Source organism: Centrocercus urophasianus, unplaced genomic scaffold (genome assembly GCF_019232065.1).
Source record: "Centrocercus urophasianus isolate 14NV4802_14NV808 unplaced genomic scaffold, USGS_Curo_1.0 seq_14, whole genome shotgun sequence".
NCBI lineage: Eukaryota > Metazoa > Chordata > Aves > Galliformes > Phasianidae > Centrocercus > Centrocercus urophasianus.
The window spans coordinates 36,792,704-36,814,603 of record NW_024884586.1 but is presented as its reverse complement, the minus strand read 5'-3'; the positions used below and the strand labels follow the sequence as shown (position 1 = coordinate 36,814,603).

The following is a 21,900-nucleotide window of genomic DNA, read 5'->3' as shown; positions in this document are numbered from 1 at the left end:
AAAAAAAAAAAAAAAAAAAAAAAAAAAAAAAAAAAAAAAAATCTACAAAAAAACCTTCTTCCTCATATCTAGTCTTAATCTCCCCTGCTTTAATTTGAAGCCATTTCCCCTTGTTCTGTCACTGCCATGCCCAAAGCCTTACTGAAGTCCAGGTAGATAACATTGTATGGTGTATGGTTTTTTGTAATCCATTTCACGTGATTCAAAGACAATATGAACGTGAGGGGATCAGTGAAGGGATTTTCAGAAGTGTCTCTGAAAATAAGCAGCATGCTTCACTGAGGTTACATTCCACATGTTGCTGAACACCTTGGGGCTTGGTACAGTACACACAGCAACACAATGAGATAATTCGTGTCAGTGAAAAGTAGCTAAAGCTAAGCTGCTTTCAATATCTGAGCTAGTTCATCTACTTCTGACTGTGGAGGTCTCTGTGTTGTGCTCCACTGCAGAGAAATACCCTGCACGCTTTTAATATCTCACCTGTAGCCAGTGGAATCGGAGGTGTCAGCAAAGTTTTTATTTTGTCCATGTGATCTTGAATTCTGATGATAGAGCATGAGAACAGGAATCTAATTACATTTCTTGGAAGTTTTGCAGCTACACAAAACATTTTTTTTTACTTACAAAATATATTTGATCAAAAATCATTGGTACCCAATAAACAAGAAACTGCAATATCGTTTTATAGTCACTTTTCAGTGCATAACAGTTAATCTAAGTCTATAGTTATGTTGGTACTGTATAATATAAAATGTGTTTTATTCACTTTACTGAAAGATAGGGGTAGGGTTATCTTCAACTTTGTATTTTTATGATTTTTAAGGCATCTGTGCTGTAAACTGCGTGCAATTCACTATAAAAGCTTTTATTACCTTTCAGTTCTCATGGTCACCACTTCAAGAATAGTTACTGCAGCAGCATTTATCCTCGCACGGGATTCCATTATCAAAGTACTCCACAAACACATCTGTAAGGAGTCTCTACCTCTAAGAAACGTCCACATATTCAACCCATCCTTCCTGCTGAGATAACCTCCTACTCCACTGTTTTCTGGCCAATTTTACTTATCTCCAATTATTCAAATGCTGCACTTTTTGCATGTTTTGCAAAACCCCTTCCTGAATTAATCAACAGAGAATCTAAATATTTCAACTCTGTGAAGCGGCCTCTGGTGTTACCAGGGAAATCACATGGGCAACAGTGGGTTGGCAAGCTATGTTTGATGTTTCACCTCCTTGTGCCAGTTAATGCATGCGCATAATTGCTCAAGAGCCGTCTGCTTGCAACCTAAGATGTGTTGCTCCTTGATAATGAAAGCACTGATTTGGTCCCACGCATGAACTAGAAGTGTTTAATGTGAGTCTGCCTGTGGGACTCTGATAGAAAAAAAAGAGCAGTGCCCGGTCAAAACCTTTTAAGAAATGTGCATGTAATAATAATCTCTCCAAATTGAATGAAAACCTAATTGGAAGATGCCTGATTTTTTGGGGCCCTGAAAAGTTTAATGTTTGCTATGAGCATGAAGTGGCAGCATTAAGCTTTCTCTCCATTCAACATACACCACTAGGGCTTTCCTGGCACCGGCAAAACAACAGGGGGCAGCTGGACCCAGAGATGGCTGCAGCTCCAGCCAATTTCTGTGGCCCTACATGGGAAAACATCCTTGACCCCCCCAACAATGAGTGGTGTCTGAGACATCTTTAGCTTGCTGTAAAAGTGAGGGTAGGCAGAAAATCACCATTGAGCTTTCTGACCTCCAGCAATGCTGAGCAATACAGTAGAATTAGATTTTCTAACAAAGAAGCTCTTCTAGGCTCAGTTATGTTACTTTTTTGTGTGTGTTCCTTCCCAGGCTTGAATATACATGCTCTGGAAAGTGGTGAATGGGCATTTATCAATACATTTGATTGCAACCACTGCCTGAAGATGGAGGTCCTTTAGCAAGAGTCCCAAGAACTGTGAGTATTGTGGAGGACTTGATCTTTGCAGAACAACTGAATAATAAGCTGAGATTGTTCAGGGAGGAATGAATACTGAGGAAGGATGTGGTAACAATATTCAAATGAACACAGGAATTACAGATATTAACACTTTTCTTCCCATCCACTGGAAGTACAAAAACTAACATGATAAAACTATAGCAAGTGAGCTTTACTTTAAAGCAGGAAAAAATCTTCAGTAATCAGAGAGTGACTGTCAGGGATCTGTTGTCTGAAGCTGTGGTCAAATGCCCATAAAGAGGGGGTGTCTAGGAGCAGGCTGAATATATACCTGCAAGGATGAGCTTGGGTTTAGTCAGTGCAGTGATGGGGCAGGGAGACAAGACAGCGATCTCTGAGACCTGTCCAGCCCCTGCATAGTTCTCTGTATCCTGGGTGAAGACTTTTTCTCTCATGCATCTATACCACCATCTGTGCGTATCTTCTCATTCAACTGAGCCATGTCCTTAGCAGCTCTTCCTGATGGTCTGTGTTTGAGATGAGAAAATGGTGAGGCATTATATATTTGCAGTTTTAAAATAAATTTTTTAAAAATTTGCTTGCTTACCTGATGTCTTCCGTTTTAAACATGGATTATTGTAATTCCTAATGGGAGCAAAATTGATAACGGAGGTGACCAGAAGCTTGTTATTAATTTGCAGCTCTTATCTTTGGGAAATCAACATTCTGGCAAAGGATTTAATTGGGCTTTTTTGTTAATTCTCACAGTGATGCTCTGGTTTTTCCTTTTGGGACTGCAGAGAAAAAACAGCATCTGGTGTTTGAGGATGCTGGAGATTTACACCATATTATGTGTAATATCTCTACTGTAAATAAACAAAATGAATAATTAAATGAATAACGAGGTGTCCTGAATTACAACTTCTCTGCCTGCATCTATGGAAAATCAAAGGTATGTTTGTTCTTCGTAGTTTGTGCTTTGGTGGGCATCTTGGTCTTGTCATAGCCCATATGGATATCAGCAATATATCTTTTCAAGCAGAAGCCTGAAATAATATTGATAAAGGCTGCTTGGTAAAATGGAGGAATTTTTGCTCTTCAATGTAGCGTCTGTCTGTGTTACTGTAAAACAGAAGAATATTAGAAACTGCGTCATAGCCCTGCGGGCCTTACTGCTTCTGCCCAGCCTCTCCTGAGCTGCTCGCAGCCCAACACCCCGCATCAGCCCGGGGCCAATGGCTGCTGCCTCAGTGAGGCACCAGCAGAGCTGGGCTCCAGCTCCCCACAGCCCAGCCCTGTCAGCCACAGGCCCTGCCAAACCAGGCCTAACCGTGGCCATGTCTTGGCCTGGCCCCTGTCTCTTGGCTCCTGTCTCAATGCAGAAAGCCTTCGTGGTCCGCAGGGAGCTGCTGGCCCACACTGCCTTGTTGGATTGGGTGGTTATGGTTTTTTGTTTTCTTTTTTCTTTTTGAGTATAAAAAAACACATATGATTATGTTGGAGGTGTTGTAGAGTCTGTCCTGATACAGATACTGGTGACATATTGGAGGTAGGTGCCACCGTCCATGCTTAATGAGAAGGCCAGCACTCAAACAGAAGTCACCATGATGGGGGAGGAGGAGCCCCCTCCTCTGGATGGCTGTTGCATTGGCTTTATGAAGACTGCAGTAGGCAAGGTGCTCCAGGAACACATTCTGTCCCCCAACTGTCCTTCTGTGACAGCTGACACTGGGGCCACTTGAAGCTGTGGCTGGAATTAATATCATCTCAATGCCAGATTTCCACCTTGAGCACAGCTGCATATAAGTAGAAGGCAAAGTGATTTTTATGTGTATGTGATATGATAATTAAACTTAGCACTTTCTCCACATTTGCTATTCAACACTGTAAAAGGAAGCTAAATGAATTGCCAAGGAGATGTAGTGAAAATTAATGATGGGGATAGGACTCAGAAGGGCTGTTGACATCTGGGCTCAATGTTCTGCAGAATATCTAGTCATTGGTTAAAATCTGGTAATCACCTTAGGTGAGCATCCTTGGCTTTCTTCTGACAACCCCCCTGGCACGTAGCTGCATTTTTGTGCCTTTCCTTCCAGGCCGGTCCTCTGCAGGATCACTAAGATTTGATGCAATGACAGTTCTTTATTTTAAAAAGGGGCTTTCTGATGTCTGCTGTAGAACACCATCTTATAGATCAACTTATATTACCAGAAACATGGCAAGAAATCCTTAGACATCACAACTACACAAAACATGGTTTGTCCAATGTTAAACCAGCAGCAAAGGACAAACTATTTTTAGAGCTGTCATGTTATTGCACCTGAGCTTTATTTGTCTTCTGATTAAAAGAGGTTTTCCTTCAGAAAAGTTCACTTGAATCTTATACTCATTTACTAAGTCTTACGTTCCAATTCAATTTATTTTAAAGCAGATTCTTTGGGGAAAATTATAAAGCTAATTTGAATTGATTCTTTGGAGATTCAGGTTTAAATGAAGTGCCATAAAATTGGCAGTCAAAGGGAAAAAATAGAATTGAATGTTATACTTGTATTACTCCATGGACACAAGCGCCTTGCTTTTTGCTACTACTGAAGGTTTTGATGTCGTGTATTTCAGACCGTGTATAAACACATAAGAATTAAAGTTCACACTGTTTTCCTCATTCATGTATATTACATCAAATTACAAACTTTCGGCTGCCAAGATCACAGTTAGTCATTCACTGTTTCCATTTTTTCATAATAAATTCTATAGACTCTTAATGGCATTAATGCTAATTTTGCGGAAGTGAAACAAAGTCCTTTATTTGTTACGTGTTGAGAGGATGGTACATCAGAGTAATGCTCCTCAATATCATCGTTCTCCATTTCCAAATCTACAGGGTAGCATTTGGTAAAAATACTGAGCTGTTTTGGGAGTTGAGCAGATTAGAAAATGGCTGTAGTTTGGGTGACAAATGTGTGGCTTTTTCTGAAGCCAGTGTCTTTTTGAGGCCTTATGATCTTGTATTACCAAGCACCTGGTTTCTCACTAACAAATGAGTCAAAATTTGTTCTTACAGGCTTTCTGGAAACAGGTTAAATCTGATTTCTTGTTTTGTTTTTGTTTTCCATAGAGCCTGTAGATACGCCTTAAAAATAGGGCTTTTTTCTGTTACTGTTTGATGCATTCATAGCTTGGGAAATTCACAGAAATAATGGCCAAGGAGCTGGTTGTTCAGTTTCCTCTCACAAAAAATAGTGGGTGGATGTTCATTACTCTATCCCAGCACTGTGCTTCCAATCTAATCAGAAGCAGAAGTGAGGATATGAAAAGATGTGCTAGAGAAAGCTCCAGTGCACTCCATTATGCATTCTGCACACATGGTCCTGTATTAGAAATGGCTGGTATTTTGTTTGAGTAAATATATTAGGAGATATTTAAATTAAAATATATGTTGCTTTCTTCCAATTTTCTTAATGTGAAAAGAGTTTTACTGAAAGAAGCCTTCAGGCCCACAACTGGTTTTTTATATGCTCAGCTTCTAAGGAGCTATTAGTCAGAGTGGAGATACTTGTTTGCTCTGGTCCCATTGTAAGTGTTGGATACCTGAAATCAGACACCAGTGATGGTATTTAAATGTGGAAGTGAGAATCCCCCAATCTTTCACACATGCTAAGCTGCTACAGCCCTCGGTGATCTCAGTGGGAGCTGTGGCTGCTCAGCACTTTGAAAGTCAGCCTGTTAGAAGGGAGGTGTTTAGAGGAGGAGATAGATGCTGGGTTGCCTTGATAGTGCTTCAACACACTGCAGAACCAGATGGAGGTGAGACGGTGTAATTTTGCTCTCGTTTGCAGCACTGCTAAGCTGATGGAAATCTATGGGTCACTCCTCCTGCCCATCCCTGGCATTCTGAGAGTAGTTTGGCACCTGCTCTTCACACATTTCTACTATGCCCTTTGTACCTAAAAACACTAAGCAGCATTTGCCAATGTGCTGCCAGCTACAAGCATATGCAAGCTGCTGGCCTCTGGGCAGAGTGGCACGTGGTGCTTTACCTCATTTGTGGGGCGGAATTCTATCAGACTGAATTGATTCTGGATCCCTGAAATCCTTCTCCATCTGTTGTGATTACAAAGAGAATAGTGCTTTGCTGTGTGTGACAAAGAAGACAGAGACCCTTGTCCTGGTTTTATATCAACGAATGGAAACCTGATATTCCCCTTTGCTAAAAGTGGAATTGTTCCTGAATGCCACGTGCATTAAGAATGTAACAAAGTGAAGAAGAAAAAGATAACAGAAGTGCATTTATACAGTTGTCTCTGTTTTACATTTCTGCTTTTCTTCACCAAAGCCCAACTCTCATCTTCTTGCAAGAGGAGTGAGTGCTTACCCATGAAGGCTGGCAGCTTTAGTTGTTGGTCAGTTGTCAGTATCAACGTGCTTGATACCTGCTTGCCTGGTGAAGCTGTAAGGGATGCTAAGAAGTCCAGCATGTTTTGGAGGATTATTAAGTCGTATGGCCAAATTTTTTGCTCTAAGGAGCAACTTGATTACTATTAAGGGCTATAGAAGTATACAAATAGAAGGTATTTCATATTTATTAGAAACAAGCTGTATTACAGCAGGAACTCATTTTAAGCAATATAAATAAATAGAGATTTAAATGTTTTATTCATAATATATATTTTTAAATTTCAGTGAAGTGTTCCTTGTGCTTAACTGTGCCTGAACCTCTTCCCTGATCTGAGTGCTGTCCCTCCAACAGTGGCTCTTGTGTCTCACTTGTCGCAGCATGAAAACTCATGGTTTTCTCAGTTTCTGTCTTCTGAATATTATTTTAAATAGACCCAACTATTATACCTATTATACCTACTTGGGTATTTGTTTGATCTTGTCACCAGCGCTGTTTATTAGCTGATGGAACCAAGCCCTAGGCAATATGAGCTCAAACAACAAAGGAGCTCACATACCTATTTAGCCTCACCCAATCCTGTACTTTACTACAAATTAAAATAGATAGGTTTCCTTTGTGATTTAAGCAGCAGGTGCAATTCACATTCTTTTAGCCAGAATAATCATTTTCTTTAGAAAACTTTTTAAAAATATTCTTGTAAGAGGTTCAGACTTTTTTGTTCTCATCTCTTTTAGGAACACATGAAGGAGATTCAGACACAGCAGTTAAAAAAAGGAAGAAGCTCAGGAGAAACAGGTAAACAGGAAATAGAAAAAAAATAAATCTAACAAGCCTTTTCTGAAGAAGCAGAGCAAGTACATAATGTTTATTTCAAGCTACCTATGGAAATTGTAACATAAATAAAAACATTTTTAAGCTACCCATAAGCACTTACTTCCATGTACGCTGCACAGGTATTGTACGAGGCAGTAGGTGTTTTAGAGATACCAATAGACAGACAGGCTTTTGATGACAAATTGTGTTGTATGCAAGCCAAGAAACAGCACAGAGAGCATTGCCCTTGATTGAGAACTGGGCTTACACCTCTGGGACAGAGCAGAGGAGAAGCAGAACATGCTTCACAAGAAAGTTTCCAGATAGGTTTTTTAATATCTCCAGAGAAGGAGACACCACAGCCACCCAGGGCAGCCCAGTTCCCGTGCTCTGTCACCCTCAAAGTGAGGTAGAATTTCCTCATGTATACATGGAACATCTCCTATGTTCCAGTTGGTGCCCATTGCCCCTTGTCCTGTTGTTGGGCCCCACTGGAAAGAGCCCCATCCATTTGACACCCACACTTCAGATATTCATAAACCTTGTAAGATCCGCTCTGTCTTCTCTCCTCCAGGAGATGCCATTCCCCTTAAGTTGCCTGGCCCTTGCACCACGTAATTGAGGGCAGAAGTGGACCACGTTCTCCTTCTGCTTGTGGTATGTCATGTGTAAACTCATGCATAAGCAAGGGATTATCTATAATGATTCACTGTGCATTTATCTTTTGATAAAAAATGTTGTGTTACTTTCTTCAGCTCTCATTCCTTTCCACTCCTCAGTCATGCTCACAATGTCTCTCACTGGCATGTGCTGAAAAGAGTCGTTAGCACACACTGAAGGGTATCAAACGGTATGTTTGCAGCTGTCATTTCACTGGATTCTCTTTGGCTGTTCCCCCCCTTCAGGCTAATTGTGTCTGTTGTCACTAGGCAGTTAGAGGACGATGCAGCAGGGGCCCAATGAAAGAATCTCCTCATCAGACTGTACGTAGTGGTAGGAAACCTGTGGGAAATCAATGCTAAGGACATGAAAAGAGCAAATAAGCACAGAGAAAGAGCAGAACTTTGTTCGCAGCTGAGTGATGTTTGATAACTCTAACGGAATTTGGCTTTTTGATGAAGCTAATGCTTCTTTCAATTCAATTTCATTTAAAAAAATCTACAAATTCAAAATGATCTGACTGTGTCCCCCGGCCTGCCTCTGGCACGGCAAATGTGGCTACAAGCAACTCCACGTGGGCACAGCACTGCGGCCCACAGGTGGGGATGCCTGAGGCATTTCCTCAGATTCCCACTCAAGTGGCCAGGAGGTCCTTCCGAATGAGAGAAATGCAGTGCCTGTGATCAGACTGTGCTCCTGACAGCATGGGGACATTCTGCGAGAGATTCCCTGCAACTAAAGAAAGGCCTGTCAGAAATACAGCCACAGCACACACCGTGTGTCACAGCTGGGAGCGAGTGGGATGCCGGACGCCCTTCAGCCAGTCCTCCTCCTCCACCTCTGTTTCCTCTCAGATGTTTACGGCAGAGACAAGGGTGAGTGTAAATAACCACCTGCCCCAAGGAATGTGTATGGGATGTTACACTCAAGGAGTAAAAATGCATATAGATGCCGGCTACAGGCATACACAGATGCAGGCATACACATTAGGAAATCTGGTGTGAAGTTTTACTGTGTCAGTAGTTAAGCACATGAATATTTCATGGAGAATTGTTAGGTAAATATGCAAGAGGTTTTTGTTTGGATACAAATTTGCCTTTACTCAGGCACTGAATTCTGTGGACAAGAGGTTCAATATATAATGCAGAGTATATGTAACCACATGAACTGGTGCTTCTTGGAGAGTGGGCATTTCTTTAAAATATGTCCGTAGTCTAATGTAGCTTAAATGAAGTCAGAGGCACACAGGATGTGCTGCAGGTAGGAGAGCGATAACACGAGTGTGGCTCTGCATAACACATGCATTTTTTATATTATACTCCTCAGCTCTTCAGATTGTCTGCAAGAGGATTTCGGTGCAATCAGTCACAGCTCTTAAAGGAGTGCAGAAATTTGTTAACATTGAAAATCCCCCTTAAGATAGCATTCTGTACCTCTCCTCCTTCGCTTCTCTCCCTTGCCTGACAGAATGAGAGCGTGTGTCAGGGAAGGGTCCTGTGGGGAGCAGCTTTGGCGTGAGGCTGGCAGGCACAGATGGCCAGCAAGCTGCAGCCCCAGTCCTCCTTGGCTGCTCGACCACACCGGATCCTTTGGCGAGTCCTCAGCAGCCAGCGAGAGCGTGTTTACTCCAAATCCTGGCTTCCTTGCTTTCCTCAGGCTGACTAAAGACACACTGCCATCCCTCTCAAGCAAACCCTCCACTGTGCACTCCAGGCTTGCAGCCTTGTGGTCACTGTCATGGCTTTCCTCCTCATCCTTCTCTCTGAACAGGCCTGACCCCTTGTGCCCTCTCCCCACTTCCAGGTGCTGTCCCTCTACAAAGCATGGCTCTCCAGGCTGATATCCTGGGACTCCAGTTGTGACCGTGCCTGCTCCTTAACTAGGGCAATAGAGGAGTTTCTGGGCAGACTGCCTTCCCACTGCCTGCAGAGAGAGCTGCTCAGGTGGACATTGTGGAGTGCAGTGTGGCTCCTATTCAACTCGTGACAGCTCTGTGCACATACATGTAGACTGTGGCTAATACTGTGGTTGCTTGGACTACTTCATTGCATTTCTTTCTTTCCTTATGGCTTTTTTTACCTCCTCTCTCTGCTTTGCACTTCTCTTCCCACCACAGTTCCCTTGCCCATGCTAGAAAAAGGAGGAATCCATGACAGTGGTACCAGAATGTCTTGTGAATGTGACACAGTGCTAGATGGCTCAGATAGCACAATTATGTTGAAGAGAGTGGAACTGAGCCTTTTTATTCCACAGCTGAGATCCTGACTTATATTTTCAAAAGATTAATTCTTTTCAGGTTTACAGAAGTCAGCCAATGTCTACTCCTTGCTGTTGCTTTTTCTTGTCAAAGCACATTTCTGTGCTTACAACAATCTTTTTACTGGGAACAGTGAAGGAGTTTTATAAGAATAATGCTCTTGTCTCTGATGCTCAATCAATCTAATTTTCAGCCGCTTCAAAGTTTGCCAAGCTCCAGAGCTTAAAAATACACACTTCAGCTTCTCACAGCATGTGCGAGATGCTCCCTGAATTTCTGGGCAGTCAGAGCTTGTGCTGTCCTCAGGCAATGTCAATTTGTCCATTACTGCAATGAGCCCATATTGCTTTCTGTAGTTTGATTCAGTTCCAGTGGCAAATTACAACATTTAGACGCTACTGAGAAAATATAGGTGGGAATGTTAAGTTCCTCCAGTGCATCTCAGCCCAGCTCCTCCCCTTAGAACTCACAGCGCTTGTGCTCCAGCTCAGTCAGTAACTACAGCTGCACGTAACACTTCGTTATACTTCTGCTATGGGATGTTAGGAGAGCCTGGCAGGCATCCTTATTTCTGAAGTGACTGCAAACTGCTCTTCCAAAAAGCCATGTGGGCAGTCTCACCCGCAAACATGCAGAGGGAAGTATGTTTGCTTCATATGGTGAAGTACTTACCTCTGCTATGTTGTTTATTTGGTTATGTTTCTGACACTGACAAGGTAGGCCTTTGTGGTTCTTGGCCAAAGCACCTCAAACAGTGAATCTGTTGCACAAACTCAATGTAACCTATGAACTCACCTGAGTGCTCTGTGACACAGCACCCATCGGACCAGTGCCAGTGCACGCTGCTGCCATGTGGCCATTCCTCATGCATGCCGCTTCCTTCCAAGGTCGTACCATGTGGTACTGAATTTCAACAAATGATTTTTCTAATTTAGAGGCTTCTCTGTATTTTTATGCAATGAGGTATAATCACATTGGTTAACATATCATAACAGCTTTTATTCTCTGTTTCTTAGCACAGCACAGTTTGGAAAACTGAGATGGTATCATGATCCCCGTTTACTTCACCACAGTGTTTCCTTTTTACATGTTGGCATTTAGTAACACTGCTCTTTTGTTTCAATTGGTTTCCTGTCAATGCTAATTTCTGGCTTATATGTTTCCATACAATAATATTTCAGTGCTCAGTTAGAATATACTGTCAGGACATACTTATTTGTATTTAAACACATTTCAGTGGGAAGAATTAAAACAGAAAAGCTCTGCAAACTTGCCTGTTGATTTGTGATTCTGTAAAACATCTACCTCAATTGTATGCCAGATTTGTTCCTTCAGCATTGCTTTTACAAGAACAAGAGAGAGTACGACTCAATGCGCATTAGAGAAACACCTGATATATTCTCTTATTACTCAAATGATGTTTCAAGCATAAAACAGAAGGTGAAGCCTGAGTGAACATCTTGCAAGGCACAAAAAGAGAGAACCTCTCCTTTTATTTAAAATGCTCATATGTGTTGAGATGCAATGAAAGTCCTAGATAATCTCTGTTTGTGAAAATCAGACCAAAGCAGTTCAGCCTAGATACCTGGATGGGGATTTGGTACTCAGATAGAATCATAGAATTGCATAGGTTGTAAAAGACCTTAAAGATTACCGAGTCCAACCACAACCTAACCATACTACTCTAACCCTAACAACCTTCTGCTAAATCATCTCCCTGAGCACCACATCCAAATGGTTTTTAAACACATCCAGAGATGGTGGCTCAACACTTCCCTGGGGAGCCTGTTCCAGTGCTTGACAACCCTTCCTATAAGGAAGTTTTTCTTGATGCAGTCAGGCATCTTTTGAAGCTCATCACTATAGCAGGGAAGTTCATCCCATGCACCAGAAGATGCTGTGGAGTAGCAGCCCTACCTCATGACTTGCTGTGCTGCACCTTTTCTCTCCCTTCTTCCTGTGCCACTTTCCCTCGGGGTTAAGACTTGGTGCTCTCAGTGCATTTCATCCCTTGGCCAGCAGCACTGTGAGTTGTATGTCATCGGCAGTGGAGGGACAGGGAGTGAAGCCATACAGAAAGGTACAGATTCCCCAAGGCATGGTCTGACAGAAGTGATACTAAGCACACGGTGTCTGGACACAGACACACAGTCACACAGTCTGGACATTGCAGAACCCATACCTGCTCTTTTAGGGCTGAACAAAAGAAACAGCCCTTGACAGAAGCCAAAGCAAACATACTCCTATCCCAGTATCACCTATGTGTGAAGTAGCTTCCCTCTTTACCTAGTTCCTTGGCAAAACATGATTTTATCTGCTCCAATGTGGTCAAAAATACTATGTATAAGTAAATACAAGCCTGAAGGCTCCATGATGACAGCACCACTTGCCTTCGTGTGTCTTCAGGTACTGCCCTGTGGATGAAGACCAGCAGTTCAGCTCCCCTCACCATGTGCTGGTGCTTCTGAAGTGCTTCCATCTTGGGTGATTTTCTAAGTAATAGGTTTTTAGTGACCATGGTATGCTTCTGCCAAACAATATAAATCAAATTTTGCATATCTAATACCAACCTATACAATCATGCATTGAACTGTTGCCATTCAGCTCTTCCTTTTGTTTCCATATCTCTAGAAATATCCTGAGTCAAGATGCCAGCCCCTCCTGTGCCCCATGCTCCAGATGCTGGTCTGCTGAATGATGGCTGTATCTGCCCTGAGGACATTGTGAGCCTCACTCCCAGGTATAAGCTGGTGATATTGTACCTCCTCCTTTATGTATTTCTATCTGTGGAAAGAAAACCAGGGAAGTAGGAGGCTAGATGGGGTGGTGGTGTTCAGGGTGGGTCCACCAGATCCCTGAACAACAACGCAAGGGTCAGATGTCAGGGCTCACTGTGAAGCACTCGTACCACAAAGCAGAGGTTCCCTAGGCACTGAAGTGACCTTAGGAGCCAACTTTTGTAAACAGTTTTTTGCTTGAATAACTAGTGAGCTTCTCACATCATTACTGCACTTCATGCAGTGACAGAAAAAGAACTTGGTAGAAGTTCTCGCCTCTCGTGGAGGAGCTCTGGGCATTCCTCTTCCTGAATCCTCTTCTAACCCTCTTTTTCCTTCCGTGAACTTTCCTCCTGGTTTAAACTATCTATTGAAAATAGAGAAGTTATTTGTGTGATGTTATTCTTTGCTACTTCTTCCCATAAAGAACCTAGTCCTGGCAAAGTTCAGTGTGGAAGGAGCACTGGGCTGCAGCCATGGCCTGGGAGCTGCACCCACACAGCTTGCACAGATTGGTACACTTTGATCTTATTGTCTGCGCTCAAGATACTCAGATCTGGAAAATAACCACTGAGCATACAAAGTAGGTCACTTCATTAATGCAGTGGTGAGCACCTGCTAACTGCAGTAAAAGAGATCTTCATATATTACTACTGAACCTGGCAGCAATTAATAGACCAAATGACTGATCTTCAGAAGTGCAAACAGACAAACGGTCTCTCTGGCTGCCTTTATACTTTCTAATCAGCTTGCTGTAGAGGCATAATTTTTGCACATACCCACTTGCATTCAACCTTTCTGCACTTTTGGTGGTTCGTTGCAGTATGTTTGGAAGTAGCTAAACTTGTGCTGGTATGAAAAGGCTGGCCAGCAAGTCCTAGGAATAACACAGATGTCAGCAGCACCCAGCTGGCTTGACCCAGCTCATCCATACCTTCCGAATATGCCTTTAGAGGTAGAGACACCTGCCTGTATGGAGGTATTAAATGGTGCTAAAGAGAGGCTTGAAATTGGCCTTACTGAGGAGAATGGCTTTGGAATGGTGTCCTGGTTGGGCACCTCTGTATGTCAGGATACCTGCTGGATAGAAAAGCTTGTCTTCAGGGTGGAATGGCAACATGGACAGGGCTGCTGCTAAAGGCTGTGCTGAAGGTCCAGGACATGATATGTGCTACCTGCTTACTGAAAGAAGAGGTATGTGAGGTGGGGACCAGCCTACTGAAATGCTGCTTAGAGCTTCTGCGAGCTCGGACCCTGTGATCCAGAAAGACCAAATCTGAATTTTGATGACTTTTGTAGCTTGGGGAGATGTAACCTGTAGTCTTTCTATGTGGAGCTGCTTGCAATCCTATTCTGATAAACTTGGTTTCTAATAACAGAGTAATTTTAAGGCTGTTATAGTAAATATAAGCAGTGATGATCTTCCAGGTGACACTTATGTAATGATTGCACTTTAAAAATAATGTATGGATTAGAAAGAACATATTAGTTCAAACACTTTGGAGTCATCTGAGACTCAGTATCATGATACTTTTGAAATAACAAGGGCTGTCAGTGATGTTCTGGCAAACCTTTCCTTCCCTGATCCTGGTTTCATAGCTCAGCTGTATCTCAGCTGTCATGATTGTAGCCTATGCAAAGAGGCTAATCAATAGCCAGGGGAAACAGACTGAAAGGTCTCTGGAACAGCCTGTAATGCTACTAATCTCTTAGAATAAGGACCCAATTTTGAAGATGTATACAGCTGGAACAACTGTTTGCTCCAGCAAGTTACTCTGCATTTCCATCATTTGAATGATTCCCCTTATATTCACGGGTGCTTCACCAGGCAACACTGCTGTGCTTTATAAATAAGAGCGCATAACAGACAGTGATTTTATCCTCATGCTCTCTTATGAGGACTTTATTTTCTATTAAGTTCAAAGCAGTTCTGGATAGGTAAAAGCTTTGTGCTTCAGATTCATTTTTTCTTTATGCCACTGAAATTTTTCATCCATATCAAGTCATTGTCCCTCTCTGATTCTTCCCAGCCATCTCCTCTAGCTGCTCCTTTGTACTTCAGTCGACGTGAGCTTCATCAGCTCAAGCATGTTAGGAATTAACCTGAGAGCAAGTATGCTATGAAAATTTCCATTATTTCCTGAGAGAAGCATCCATCAGAAAAAAAAAAAAAAAGAAAAAGGAGAGAGGAAGGAATCAAGTGTATACTGGGTAAAACAGGGAAACAGACAAGTGTGAGAGTGTGAGGGGAAGATTTGTTAAACTTGCATTCCACTCAGTGGAAAGAGAATGCTGCCAAGACAAGCTGTATCTGAAATCAGCATACAGTGCTTTGGGATGGTGATTGTCAGTCTGCTATTTCCCATTTTGTTTAATTTTTAATCCAAATTGTGTACTAAAAATAGGGACCATTTCGGAGCTGAAAAGATGGGAGTAGCAGAAGGAGGGGAAAGCAGAATGTGCAGGAGGAATGCTGCTGTAGCTGAAGCAGCCCCTTTGGGATTTCTAGCTCTGTAACTCAGTTGGTTGTGGTTACAGAACGAAGACTTACCTTATCTGGGCCATTGCGGCTGGGAGGCACTGTGGTAGTCCCTCTGTAAAATAAATGATAAGTCATAGCCTGTGAACAGAGAGGGATGGTTACATTCCTATTTGGACAACAGTAACTGGAATGAGTTATGGAATATGGGCAAGAATTCACACGTCCTGTTCCTACCTAAGTAATGTTTCTATAGCTTCTGCCATTCCTTTTTTGCTTTTCATGTGTCTGAAGAGATTTGTACTGCTAATTATTAATAGCAGGAAGTTTTTACAGAAGTGCTGGAGTCTCCTGTTTTCAGTTAGCATTGCTTCAGCATGGCTAGTTTGTCCAGGATGGGAAAGCCAAGAGATGTCTATCTGGATAAGACTGTGAAATCTTTGTTTATGCATTAGTCTCCTCTCCAGAGAAGACTGTGGAATATCTTGCCTGAAGTCCCAATTCAGCATCTGTTCTGAAGAGGCCCCCTTAAAAGCTGGAGCAATCTCCTCTAGGCTAAGCAAGAAAAACAGCTGGAGGGGGGAAAAAGAAAAAGCAGAAAAAACCTTATATCATCTGTGAACAGATGTGTCTCCAAAGTCCTCCAGCATGAGTGTATGCATGTGGTGCAGGAAGTACTGATTTCAGCAGCCTTTGGAGTTTCTGCTGCCTCCTCTGACTTCCATGCATTATGTTGAGACTGTTACTTTTGGCTTTCCTCAGAGCAGCAGATTCTGGATGACAACAATGCAAAACAGGAAACTTTCAGAAATTCAGATTTGTTTTGGGTCCAGGACCCACAATTTAGTGATCTGCATCATAATCTCAAATTCTTGCCTAATTTTTGTGGACCTTTACTTAAAGGAGTGTGGGAACCGTTAAGTCAGAGCCTGAACCACTGATTGAGCACCTGGGGAAAGGACCTGGTCAGCCCTGGCAGCACAGGTGAAGGCAATTCAGCTGTGTGACCAGAGCCTGGCTGCACCTCTCTTAGACCTCACTTAAAGGCTGACAGCCACTGGGAAAGGATCCCTTCTTGGAGATCCTTGGTGAGGCTTTCCCCTGTGAACCTCTAATCCTGTGATACGGGTGAGCAATCATCTTGCCTTGCATTATAGCACCTCTCTACTGTGCCAGTCCTTCGGTTACTGCACCTTTGTTGTAATGCCTTTCCCATTGTATTGATCTGTCCAATTGCTACAAAAGGCTAAAATGCATTTAAATTATATCACTTCAAATTATTATTATTTTTTTTAAAATTGCTAAGTCCCCCCTCCTTTCCAGAGGATGGGAGATGTGAAGCTTACTTAAGTTTCTCCAACTGTGCCCAGATAGAAGAATCATAATACCTTGATAAGCCAGCTTCTTCCTTAGAAAATGCTGGCTCACTTAAATAGATCACAAGGTATTTTAAAATCACATTCCATGTGTTTTGTTTTCTGCCACTTTTAAGGCTAATAATCAATTTTTGCTGAGAGTAACCAGGGAAAGCAAAAGTGTTTTAAGTGCCTAAGTCACTGGACCACAGCTTTCTGATTTATGATGACAGTGATAGAAACTGGCTACTAAGAGGCTCCCAGGTACACCACCTGATGTCTGCTTTCAGATCCTGTTTAACTTTTTAAAAATCTAGCCCCATAAATGTTAGACCTGAGTGGAGTACTCGAAAGCCCTCTGTTGTACTGTCAGTTGAGGAATTGGTTTTTTTCTTGCAGAGTGCTTAGAAAAGTGGGTTGTTGTTTTATATATATATATATATATATATATATATATATTTTCCTTCCCTAAAGTGACAATAATTTTGGAATTACAATCAGCTGTAAGCACCCAGGGCTCAATAAGGATGCTTTCTTTCTGAGAGGAAGGGATCGAATCCAGCTGAGCACTGAGCCAGGCAGGAGCTCTAGAAGGCAGTGGACTGTGTCCAGCCCTGGTGTGATGGACTGCTGGTGCCTGAGCTACAGCGTGCACTACAAACCTGATGTGATTATGCCCTTATCGTGTTCTGAAATTCATATATGTCTTTATAGCTGAATTGGTTCCCAAACATGACAGTCTCTCTTGTCTTTTGTCGCTGCTGGGTAAAAGACATCGGGGACAATTGAAAGCAAATTACTGGTGTGGCTGAAACTGAGCAGTCAGCCACAAACTGAGCTTAAAGCTGTTCCAGCTGTAACCTGCTTCCCAGAAGCTGCTCTGCAGAGGTGTGTGTTTGGACCATACTGCGTGTTGTCTGTGTGAAAGAGTTCAGCAGGGCTATGTGTGCTCTGTCTGTTCTCCTTGCCATCCCTGCAGCTTGACTTCTGCAGGTGAGTGCTGGAAATTTTAAACCTTCCAGGGCTCAGCCCTTGTAAATGAGAGGAAGTTAAAAGAAGACGACCCTTGCATCTTCCACTGAAAGAATTCCCAATCAGGTCTGAAATTCACTACAAGCGGTGGAAAATTAGCCTGCTGTGTGCTGCAAAAATCACCTGGAGCAACTGCTCCTCATGGAGCCAGAAGTAACTCTTGATATCCTGATGACACAGTCCTTTAACACTCACAGAGTAGTTTTTATCTTCTAAGCATTGTGAATATTAGCTAATTAATCCTCACAAAGCCTCAGGGAGTTACAGAGGTATTGTTATAAGCTGGGGCCAGGGAAGCATTTCAGTTGTCATTGTGCTTCGTGCTGTGGCTACCGCTGGCATCAGTTGGGGCAGGGATTAACATGTTACAACTAAAAAGCACTCTCCTTTTGTCCCCCAGTGATTGACAGTTCAGTGAGGCTCTCCACAGAGCAGGAGAACCTGGGATGCAAAATTAAGTGGGGCTGTGTAGAGCAGTGCTGCCAGCTGCAGCCACTGCCTGTTACCCAGTGGCTTCCGAGCTGCACCTGAGGAGCTGCGGCACTGCTGAGCCTCTGGTGGGGCTGCGCAATGCAATGCCCGGAAACCCACTGCCCGCTCCTGCAGGAGCCTTTGCACGCCTTAGTAGAAGGCAGAAATAGCTCTGTAGGAGTGGCACGTGCTGCAATTGCACTGCAGAAACTGGAGCCCTTTCTTGCTGTGTCTTCCAGAGCCCTATTAGCAGGGGGCAAGCAGCAGCCTTGGAGCATCTTGCTGCTCTGATAGAAAGGAAATATGTTCCTCTTTAGCATAGATAAGGACCATCTGTGCATGGCTGAAATGAGATAACATTTAGAAACCTCCCAGGATAGTAAGGCTGCACTTTTCTTTGGTGTCTCATGCTGTTCAGGCTCATGGCAGTGCTCCCTTTGAACTCTGTGGTTTGTAGTTCTCACCACTTGATCAGAATGAAGTGGAATGCAATGGTTTGTCTATATTGTGGCTCAGGAACAGTGTATGTAACAGGACCTGTGCTGATATGAACCAGTTGATGCTTGGACATCGCTGCGTGGTCTCTGCATGGTGCTCCCAAAGGTCTGACATGTATTTTGCTGAGTCCTTCCATCAATGAAACCTATGCTGCCTGTTTCTAGATGGTAAGTTACATGGAGAACTGTTTTATCTGTGGACAGGGCACAGTACTTTCTGGTCTTGTTATCAGGGCTGAGACAAAGCACTGGGAGCTTGGGGATCTGCATGGAAGCTGCTGCAGCAGATACGGTTTTTGAAACACAGCTTGAACTGGCTGCGAGGCATCATTTTTCTGCACCATTGAAAGCCAGGCTGTATCCTAAGGACTATTTGTTTTACCTAATGCATCTCTACCCTATTTATGGTTTCCCTAATATCTTACCTAAATCTCTCAAATTGTCACTGTTGCAATTACATGCTTGTCCATTATTTCTCTGCAATTACTTCCTGTCCAATCTGTCACAGACATTGAAATTACTTTATTTTCTTTCTCTTCACAACAATCTGGATTCACTGAAAGGATGCTGTTGAGTCCCCACTCAGATTTCCTTTCAGTTTAAGCAGCCCCAACTCATTCAGCTGTAATTTCTGGCTGGCTGATTTTGCTTGTTCCTCCCATCTGATGTGTCCCTGATTGCTCTGTGTCCACCTCTGGATGTACTGGAGATATTGCCTCACTGTGTTGAAGCAGGCAGGATTACCTCATGTGTGTTACCCCGTGAGAGATTTGTTTTCTGGGTGTGTCAGTGCTTACTGGGGGCCTGGGAGAGGCATGGACCCATGTTAAGGGGGGGGAAGAGGGATGGCACAGCGCTTCGCAGCCTGCTACAGAGATTCAGAAAACATTTCTCATCCTAGTTTCAGTTCTTACCTCTTTCATTATATTGAGTGTAGTGGTAAAGGGCATCTCTAGTAAGAGATCTTTTCTGTCTTCTCAACTGAGTAATGCCAAAAAGCAGTGGTGTTATTAATGCTACTATAGCTGTACTACAAAGCTTATTCCAAAACTCAGGACTCCACCAAGTGAAGCAGATGTATTGTAATGAGTGAATCATGATGAACTGTAGAAAAAGGGGAGTTCAGGATATTTGGCTGAAAGACTGAAGGTCACATACAGGTCAGTAGGAGACTGAATTGTAAGATGTTAACTTTAGTTCCTTCAGAAAGCAAATAATGTTAGTCCAGTTGAAAGACAAGACAGTAGCTTTTTGCAGAAAGACAAAATGAATTGAACAGCGAGATTCTGGTATGCAGAAGTTGTAACCAATATCCTGAACCTTGCCAAAGGGAGTTCTGTTGGTAAGTGGCTTGAATCTGGCCAATCTTTATTTCCAAATGAAAGCAAAGGTATGTTTTGACAGAGAAAGTGTGTGTGGGGGGTGGGGGTGGGGGGGGAACCAAAGAAAAAGGAAGGGGAAATTGCAGAAAGAGAGAGTGAAGTGTCCTGGCTTGGGCTGCAGTAGAGTTAATTTTCTTCCCAGTAGCTAATTAACTCAATCCTTGCTGAAACCAGGGCACACAGACTGCTTAATTAAAACATAAGTGATGAATGATGTCCAGGAAACTCAGTATTCTGGGAAAAATAGAGGGGATCTTGATGAGGGAGTAATCTCAAAGCGTGAAGTTTTTATTCCATTTTCCCAGTGCTGTCCAAAGAAACTCTGATAAACACCTCTGTTTACACTTGTTGCTCTATGTTATGAAATGAATGTATTTTTAGTAGTGTAAAACAGTGTGGAATGGAAGGTGATTTTGTTTTAAGTGTTTGGCCAGTCCCAGCTGCTCAAGGTCTTAACTTAATGTATGTGTGCACAAAGATTTCCTGTGTGTGCCATACCCGCTAGGGACAGAAGACACTGACCTATGGAGCCCTTAATATGTCTCTTGTTAGGCAGTGACAAGCTGCCTTTGGTAAGTCCTTGTATAATCTCTATGGATATTGCCATGGTGTAATGCTCCGGCCTCAAACCTTGCTCAGTCCTTGCTACAGAGATGTAAAGCAAGATTGCTCCCCTTTGTCTTTGTTTTCCCATTTTGAAATGGTTATCCACTTTCCCTCTGTAGGACAAGAGGAGAATGATGGCAAAAGAGTTTGGTATATTTTTTCTCCCACCTTCCTCTTTTGAAAGAACTGGACATCTGTGGGAAAGTTATCCCTGGTGGGGGACTTGATGGAGAGTACCAACCAGTCTTTGTGTGAAAACACTCTGCACTCCTCAGCACTTACCTGTGATCTGCATCCTTGGTAATCAACAGGGGATATTCTTTTAATCCTTGCTCTCGTTTCTTTTGGTGCTGTGGCACAGGTGTCTCTATTTATGTCAGACAAATTAATCTTAATGTCACAAATGCCTGCATAGTTGATGTCCTCAGCCAGAACCTTGCAGCTTGAGAGATAGCCCTCACTAATCCAGCTGAGGACGGAGGGAGGAGCCTGGTACACCCCAAATACACCTCTCTTCCCACTTAGGAGGACATTATTGCTGCCAGAGTGCACACTGTCCATTCTTTAACCAGACAAGACTGGATAAGAAAGGTGTATGGATGGTTTATACAGGCAAGACAAGGGACAAAAAATGTTGGTAGGTAACCGTAAAAGTTCTTACTAAAAAAAAAAAGCTGTAGAGAGAAAAATGCTGGTCTGCTTTATCAGTTCAGACCTCAAGCTGTTTCAGCACTTCCTAGCTCTAGAAACTGGCTTCCTCCTCAAAGCTCCATCCCCCCAAGGTGTGCTCTGGGGTTGCCTAGAGTTGCTCCCCTAGGCAAGGAGGTGAGCCCCTTTTCCTGATAGCCAGGAATTTTATGTTAAGGGTGTGGTGGTAAGATGTCATAAATTGCAATCATTGAAGTGAACAAAGGCACTTTACTATCACTTCATTGGAGTTGCACTGTCCTTTTTATGCAGAACTTTTTTTTAAAGACCAGAAATGATGTGACCATTAGATAAAGCATCCATCTCTGTGTATCACTACAGTTAATTTAAGGGTGACACTCTTAGCCAGGTCCCTTCAGGAGGAAAAGGATAATACACTATTAGAGTTGCAATTACTGCATTAGGCTCAAAATGTAAATCCGTATACCAGCTGTTATAATCTAGCGAAGAAGGAGGGGGAAGTCTGGCAAATAGTTCTTGTGGGCTTTTATATAGCTGCTCATAAGAGTGAAATTAAATGAATA

General features: G+C 42.8%; 1 protein-coding gene across 7 annotated transcripts in view; it reads left to right on the top strand.

Moving 5' to 3' along the window:
• The window catches only part of EFCAB11 (EF-hand calcium binding domain 11), a 97,851-nt gene that overhangs the window by 63,868 nt on the left and 12,083 nt on the right, over positions 1 to 21,900 (top strand). Inside the window, exons 6-12 of one of the 7 annotated variants that reach the window (XM_042814186.1) lie at positions 883 to 972; positions 1,856 to 1,961; positions 2,712 to 2,895; positions 7,074 to 7,134; positions 7,727 to 7,809; positions 12,701 to 12,809; positions 18,700 to 18,848. In XM_042814186.1, coding sequence (XP_042670120.1) covers positions 883 to 972; positions 1,856 to 1,886 — 121 coding nt within the window. In that variant the 3' untranslated portion in view covers positions 1,887 to 1,961; positions 2,712 to 2,895; positions 7,074 to 7,134; ... (1 more) ...; positions 12,701 to 12,809; positions 18,700 to 18,848. Of the gene's footprint in view, positions 1 to 882; positions 973 to 1,855; positions 1,962 to 2,711; positions 2,896 to 7,073; positions 7,135 to 7,726; positions 7,810 to 9,615; positions 9,697 to 12,700; positions 12,810 to 18,699; positions 18,849 to 21,900 lie in introns of those variants that run through there. The other 6 variants (XM_042814177.1, XM_042814179.1, XM_042814180.1 and 3 more) reach the window with 6 other exon arrangements.